Source organism: Hyaena hyaena, unplaced genomic scaffold (assembly GCF_003009895.1).
Source record: "Hyaena hyaena isolate Hyena2069 unplaced genomic scaffold, ASM300989v1 scaffold_6, whole genome shotgun sequence".
In the NCBI taxonomy this organism is placed as follows: Eukaryota; Metazoa; Chordata; class Mammalia; order Carnivora; family Hyaenidae; genus Hyaena; species Hyaena hyaena.
In genome coordinates, this window is record NW_024080638.1 from 2,297,886 (window position 1) to 2,305,666 (window position 7,781).

At 35.1% G+C, this 7,781-nt stretch overlaps 1 protein-coding gene across 1 annotated transcript in view; it reads left to right on the plus strand.

Annotated features, from left to right (window-relative positions):
- The window catches only part of RAD23B (RAD23 homolog B, nucleotide excision repair protein), a 46,541-nt gene extending 39,653 nt beyond the window's left edge, over positions 1-6,888 (plus strand). The window contains exons 8-10 of the mRNA XM_039240469.1: positions 60-187; positions 862-1,032; positions 5,534-6,888. Of these exons, the coding sequence (XP_039096400.1) occupies positions 60-187; positions 862-1,032; positions 5,534-5,647 (413 nt within the window). The 3' untranslated portion in view covers positions 5,648-6,888. The remainder of the gene's footprint in view (positions 1-59; positions 188-861; positions 1,033-5,533) is intronic.
- The last annotated feature ends 893 nt before the right edge of the window (positions 6,889-7,781 follow it).

Sequence of the window (7,781 nt, forward strand, 5' to 3'; positions counted from 1 at the left end):
GAATCAGCTCTTTGTATATGTGATTGCTACTTTGATTTAAAAACATTTGTGTATTTTAGGACATCCCCTTGAATTTTTACGGAATCAGCCTCAGTTTCAACAGATGAGACAAATTATTCAACAGAATCCTTCCCTGCTTCCAGCGTTGCTACAACAGATAGGTCGAGAAAACCCTCAGTTACTGCAGGTAACTGTTGAATCAGTTAATTTCAAAAGTGGGTTTATAGAGTATATCATATTTTCTAAAAGTCCATGAGAACTCCCTTCCCCTCCACATGCTCTAGAAACTGTTATTCTGAGCTGCCCTCAATAGAATATGCTATAGATCAGATATACTAATAAGAGAGTCTGGGGAGTGGGGGGGGTGGAGGTTGGGTTGATTTAAGTTGGTCAAATAGTAAGTTTGAAAACACTTTATTAAAGAATATGAGAAACTCTGTAGCAAAGAAACTTTTCATGAATCTTTTTTCCCAGACTTACTATTAGTGAAGTACTGTGTCTTAGAAACATACTTGTGGACTTAATGAATGCTCAAATCATGAAGTATTTGAGCTTCATGCAGCATTGTACTGCCTGCTAGTGTGGAAGATACATACATTCTGTTTCTTTTTATAGATCCCCCAAGCAATTTTTTAAAATTGATTTGGGGGGAACAGGAATTTGAACTCTTTTAATTCCCGAGTTTCTTTAATAATATATAAGAAATCACATCCTTCCAAGGATTATGTAATCCAAAATCATTCTAAAATATGGCAGTTGTACAGTACTAGCTCTCTCTTTTACTTGTATTTAGAATTCTTAGTTTCCTGAAGATACTTCTATCATTGTATTGTTTTTTTTCTGTCCTTCAAATCACCACAGCAAATTAGCCAACACCAGGAGCATTTTATTCAGATGTTAAATGAACCAGTCCAGGAAGCTGGCGGGCAAGGAGGAGGGGGCGGAGGCGGCAGTGGAGGGATTGCGGAAGCTGGAAGTGGTCACATGAACTACATTCAAGTGACGCCTCAGGAAAAAGAAGCTATAGAAAGGGTGAGTTGAAGTAAAACTAAAAATTGAGTTCCTTAGTCACACTAGCCACATTTCAGATGCTCAGAAGTCACATGGAGCTAGAGGCTCCTTCATTGGATTGCACAGGTATAGATTATTTCTGCCGCCAGAGGTAGTTCTGTTGGACAGAGCCAAAAAGAGCATTGTCTGAAGGATTGCAGTAAAGACTGTGTATTTTTGTCCCTGCTCTTGCATCTTGTCCTTTGTGAAGCCAAGGGACTAGAAGTGAATACTACTCTAACTTTCTAAAATAGTTACAAATACAGTAAGAAATTAAAGATTTCATTTATGTCTTAACATTCATGAAGACAGTGATCTTATTAAATTGTATGCTTAATGCAAGATTATCCATTTTTTATATTCTAAATTTTACTTCACTACTGCCCCAAAATATAAAAGAGATATGTATATGAATTCTGTATAAAAAACATGTACATTAAACATCAGCACCTGATACTGTTTTTCTGTTTCCATCCTTCATGGGTCAGCCAGTTCACGTTGAGGTACTGCATATAACTTAGTTTATATGATACATTGACAAGTCATTCAGTTTTCTCTGGGCTCCATGGTTAACATTTGTAAATAGGGACACAGTACCTGCCCTGTCCTATTTTACAAAATGTTTTGAGATGGATCTGATAAAGTACATTTTAACTTAATACTTAGAAAAATCATCTGGGAGATAATTTGTCCATATTTATGATAAAAATATATAAAGTGTTCAAGGTTTATAACTATATGTTTCTTAAAAGATACTTTATATATCATGCTTATGTTTTCCTCCATCAATTAACATAAGTGAGTGAATGACACTTGCGTCAGTTGTTCAGTATCAATTTTTTTTTTTTAATAGTTAGGGTTAGTTATCAGTTCTTCTTCATTTCTGTTTTGGAGAAGGAATGTTTTCTTTTGTTGCCTGTGCTTTTGGTGTTATACTAAGAGAAGTTGCCTAACCTAAGGTCAAAAGATTTACTCCTATCTTTTCTTTGAAGAGTTGTACAGCTCTTATTTTATTTAGATGTGTGATTTATTTTGAGTTACTTTTTGTTTATAGTGTGAGGTGTAGGAGTCTGGATTTTTATTTTTCTTTTGGCATGTGGATATCCATTTGCCTCTGTACCATTTACTGAAAATTCCACTCTTCTCCATTGGATTGTCTTGGTGTCCTTGTTGAAAATCAACTGCCCATCATTGTGAGGGTTTACTGGGCTTTCATTTCTGTTCCATTAATTTTTATGTTTGTCCTTATGCCAGTACCTCACAGTTTTGATTACTGTGACTTTTTTTTTTTTTTTTTTGGTAGTAAGTTTTGAAATCTGTTTTTTCCTTTCTCAAGGTTGTTTTGGCTCCTCTGGATCCCTTGCATTCTGTATGAATTTTAGGATCAGCTTGTCTGATTTCTGTAAGAAAAGTGAAAAAAATAAAAAAACAAAACAGGCTAAGGTTTGATAACTTTTTTCTGCAGATCAGTTTGGAGAGTACTCATTTATTGTGTTTCTTGAGGTTCCTATTTACAGAATATTATTTGCACATAGGCATAGTTTTACTTCTTTTCCAGTATGGATGCTCTTTATTTCTTTTTCTTTCTTACTGTATGTGTGTGTGTGTGTGTGTGTGTGTGTGTGTGTGTGCGCGCGCGTGCATGTGCCTAAATGCCCTATCTGTAGCTTCCTGTGTGTTGTTGAATAGAAGCGTTGAGAGCGAACATCTTTGTCTTGTTCCTGGTCTTAGGAGAAGGTATCGGTCTTTACCCATTAAGTATGACGTTAGTTATGGGTTTTATTAGATTCCTTATTTATCGGGTTGAGGAAGTTCCTTTCTATTCTAGTTAATATTGAGTGTTTTTATCGCAAAAGGATTATTGGATTTTGTCAGATGGCTTTTATGTATTTATTGCGATGATCATGTAATTTTATTCCTTTTCTATTAGTATGCTTTAATACAGTGATTGACTTTTGTATGTTGGACCAACCTTGCATTCCTAGGATAACTCCCACTGGTCATACTGTATAATCTTTATTATATTTTGGTCTGATAGTGTTTTGGAAGGAATATCGGTCTGTAGTTTTCTGTGTATGTGATGATTTTGTGGAGTTAGGTGTCAGAGTAATACTGGCCTTAGAAAAATAAGGAAGTATTCCCTTTTTCTGTTGGTCGGAAGAGCTTATGAAGAATCCGTGTTAATTCATTCAATGGTTGGTAGACTTCACCAGTAAAATTATCTGGGCCTGGCTTTTCTTTTTGGGAAATTTTATTATGATTACTAATTTAATCTCTTTGTTATAGGGCTATTCAGATTTTCTGTTTCTTGAGTCAATTTTGGTGGTTTTTGTCTTTCTAGGAATTTGTGTGTTTCATCAGAGTTCTCTAATTTGTTGGCATAGAATTGTTCACAGTATTTTCCTTTGGTAGTTTTTATTTCTATAAAAAGTAGTAATGTTCCCACATCCCTGATTTTTATAGTAATTTAAATCCTCAGATTTCTCGTTTTCCCTGTTTAGCTAAAACATTTGTCAATGTTGTTAATCGGAAGAAAACAAGAGCCAACTTCTGGTTTTGTCGATTCTATTTTTCTAGTCTCTACTTTCTCTCTGATCTTTATTATTTTTCTCCTTCTGCTTGCTTTGGATTTAATTTTCTCTTCCTCTTTTCTAGTTTCTTAAGGTAGAATCTTAGGTATCTATTTTAGAGCTTTCTGAATATAAATAGCTACAGCTATAAACTTCCGTCTAGGCACCGCTTCAGCAGCATCCCATAAGTTTCAGTGCGTTTGGGGCTGTTTTCATCCATCAGAGTATTTTCTGACTTTCTTTGTGGTTGCTTCTCTGATCTGTTGGTTAAAGATTAGGTTAATTTCCACATATTTTGAACTTCCTAAATTTCTTTCTGTTACTAATTTCAATAATCATGCTATTGTGGTCAAAGAATGTACTGTGTACAATTTTAATCTTATTAAATGTATTGAGGCTAGTTTTATGGCCTAACATGGTCTTTATGGAGACTGTTTAACATATACTTAGAAAGGACATGCAGTCTTCTGTTGTAAAGTATTCCGTAAATGTCTGTTAGTCTATTTGGTTTATAATGTTCACATCTGTTTCTTTGTCAGTCTTCTGCCTTGCCTGGTTGTTGTGTCCAGCATTGAACATGGAGATATTGACATGTTCAGCTATTCTTGAATCATTTGTCCCTTCAGTTCTGTCAGTTTTGTTTCCTGTCTCTTGGGGCTCTATTGTTACATGTATTTATAACCAAAGTATTCCTGTGTTTATCATCATATAATGTCTTTGTTTTTAGTAACAGTTTTCAGTGTTAATGTGTATTTTGTCTGATATTAATAGAATCACTCCAGCTCTTCTTTTGTAACTGTTTGTATAGTGTATATCTTTTTCCATCCTTTTACGTTCAGCATATTTGTGTCTTTGAATTTATAGTGTGTATCTTGTAGAAGCACATAGTGGGGATCGTGCCCTATCTTCTACTTAAGCTAGTAAAGTTTTAATCTGGACAAGAACTGAGTACAAAATCTGTTTTCAGTTTTTTCTTCTCCTTTCATGGATGAATAGTTAATCATGCTGAATTGAGACTTTTTTTTTAACATTTATTCATTTTTGAGAGACACAGTGAGCAGGGGAAGAGCAGAGAGAGGGAGACACAGAATGTGAAGCAGGCTCCAGGCTCCGAGTTTTCAGCACAGAGCCCAACAGGGGCTAGAAAACCCACAAACCGCAAGATCATGATCTGAGCTGAAGTCAGATACTTAACCGACTGAGTCACCCAGGTGCCCCTCTTTTTTTTTTTTTTTTTTAATGAAAGGCGATTTAGATGATTGAGGAGAGGGTTCATAAAAAATATTTGGCTGACATATAGTCTCAGGTGAGTTAGATAATTGATTATTAAGTCACAAGTGATTTTTTAATAGACTAGGAAAATAAAATTAAGTGGCTGGTATCACCATTTAAAATGCTAGAAAATTTAAGCACATATAAATAGAACACCATATGTCTTGATCTCAAAGTATATCCTATAATACTGATCACCTGTTTTTTTAGTATGAAGTATTTGGTATGCCAAGGAGATCAAGAGTGATAGTGAAGGACATGACCTTCTTTACAAATAATGAAGTAAGCTCCTATCCAGTTGCTTTCATCTGTATCTTTACCCTTTATATACTCAAAGCTAATTTATAAATTTCTATAGGGTCATTTATTTTTAAGCCATCACAGGTAGCAACTAATTTTTAAGATTAATGCTGGTGAGTGTTCGCAAAGTATCTGTTCGTATAATAGCTTTAACAAGAAAGAGACTTTTTGTTGATAAAGGGTCTAAGTTCCATCTAGCTGCTTGGGTTGGATGGTGAATCCATACTCAGGCATGCGTTCATGTAACATTTTTAAGAGCTTTTTTGTGTCTTTCATATTTTTAGGTCATGATCTGTCAGTACTGCTGTGCTGGAACCTATGTTTTCTCTCTTTTCTTACAGTTAAAGGCACTAGGATTTCCTGAAGGACTTGTGATACAAGCATATTTTGCTTGTGAGAAGAATGAGAACTTGGCTGCCAATTTTCTTCTACAGCAAAACTTTGATGAAGATTGAAAGGGACTTTTTTTTATCTCACACTTCACACCAGTGCATTACACTAACTTTGTTCACTGGATTGTCTGGGATGACTTGGGCTCATATCCACAATACTTGGTATAAGGTAGTAGATTGTTGGGGGTGGGGAGGGAGGGATCTAGGATACAGGGCAGGGATAAATACAGTGCATGTCTGCTTCAAGTAGCAGATGCCGCAAATCCACACAGTGTGTAAAATATTATACAACCAAAAATCAGCTTTTGCAGGTCTTTATTTCTTCTATAAAACAGTAGGTAACTTTTCCTAGGTTTCACTCTTTCTAGTGTACTAGATCCAGAAATTTAGTGTAATGCCCTGCTTTATATTTCTTTGACTTAACATTGGTTTCAGAAAGAATCTTTGCTACCTAGAATTTACAGTCTCTATTTCATGGCAACACTGGATAATGGCTTTGTGAAATTGAAAAAATTTTGGAGCAATTGTAAACAGAAATGCCAAATTATTGATGGTTATTGTTGCTGCTTCAAATACATATTGAATTAATGTGTAAGAAAGCCCATTCTTTCATGTTAAATACTTGGGGGTAGGGAGGGGAGAAAGGGGAGCCTTTTCTTAAAATGAAAATAATTACTGCTATTTTAAAATTTCTTGATCATCGAATGTGAGACCCTTCTAACATGATTTGAGAAGCTGTATAGGCAGTTATTTTCCTGTTTACATTTTTTTTTTTTTTTTTTTGGTTTGGTTTGGGGAAAAAATTGGTAGGTGTCTAATTACTGTTTACTTCATTGTTATATTGCAGTAAAAGTTTTAAAACCACCATTGCATGTTTGCTTTTGATGTATCCCTTTGTGAAATTAGCACTTTGGGGCCAATGGAGAAATGCAGCATTCACTTTCCCTCTCTTCCCCATCCCTCTGCAGAGATGTGTTTGTCAATAAGTCGTGAGTTCAAATTGCTGCCTTTTTTTAAACCCACAAAATGCTGATTCAGTTGAAAATTAGCTAATGTTTCAAAACTGGGTTTCTGATATTTGTAAGTGTTTTTCCTTATTAGATAAGAATATATGACCATTAAAGTCATTAGGATTCTATTACTTTCAAAAAAGGTGGATAAAAGTATAAATCCAGCATCTTTTATTGCATTGGAAAGACTGGCATAATCTTTTGGAAGGGTTGGGAGATGCAGCTGGAAAAGTACTTTGGAAAATATACAATCAAGAATATCTCATGGCATATTAAAAGAAAATCTTAATAGCAGTGTTGGCTTTTATTTGGATTTTTTTCAGCTCTTTTTTTTATTAGACTCTTCTACATTGGCATATTACTGGATCATAAAGAGGGGGAAAGTATCTACTTGTTTTGTTTTTCAAATCTTTTTCTCCTGAATATAAACAAGACTGTTTAAAGAAATAATTTTTTTCCCCTACCATCTGATACTGAGTACAGAAAATGAATTTGCACAGATTTCTCCCTGCATAATCGCTTGCAATAATCCTTAGCAAAGTTTGGAGGGGACTTTGAAGCTTTGACGTCATGCACTCACACCTGTCTCTTATGAAAATAAATGAAGCCATGACTTCTCCCCACAGTGTTATGTAGTTTCATCTCCATGCTTATACCTTCAATCCAGCAGACCTTTGGACTTTGTACTGCCTGTATGTTTTATAATGGATATACAAAATGTCTCAGGAGAATAAAATGAGGATTTGTAAATATGTTCATCATTTAAGGCAGAGCATTGAGTTGGGAAGAGGGTGGCATTTCTGGTTGGATAATGGAATATTTTCATTTATTTTGTCATTCTGTCTGCTACCTAATTGCTCAGCATAGCGAAAACTGGAAAAAAGAAAAGCAAAACAAAGAAAACAAATCCCCAGCAGCATCTTCTTTTCTCTGGAAAGTGACAGCAGAAGTTGGTGGCACGGAGTTTCTGTCCTTGGACAGCAAGACCACAAATAAGTGGGATTAATAACACAAGAAGACAGTTCAGGCCAAGTTTTGACCATTCTTTACAGTACCTTGTTTTATCTGCTTAAAGAATTGGCTAAGATGCTGTGAAAGAACTAGGCTTTCTGTGACCTTTTGCTGTTACCTTTTAATTTACAGTTCTGGTGAATCTCTTAATGTTAAGTGGCTCTTTGACTTTGGAA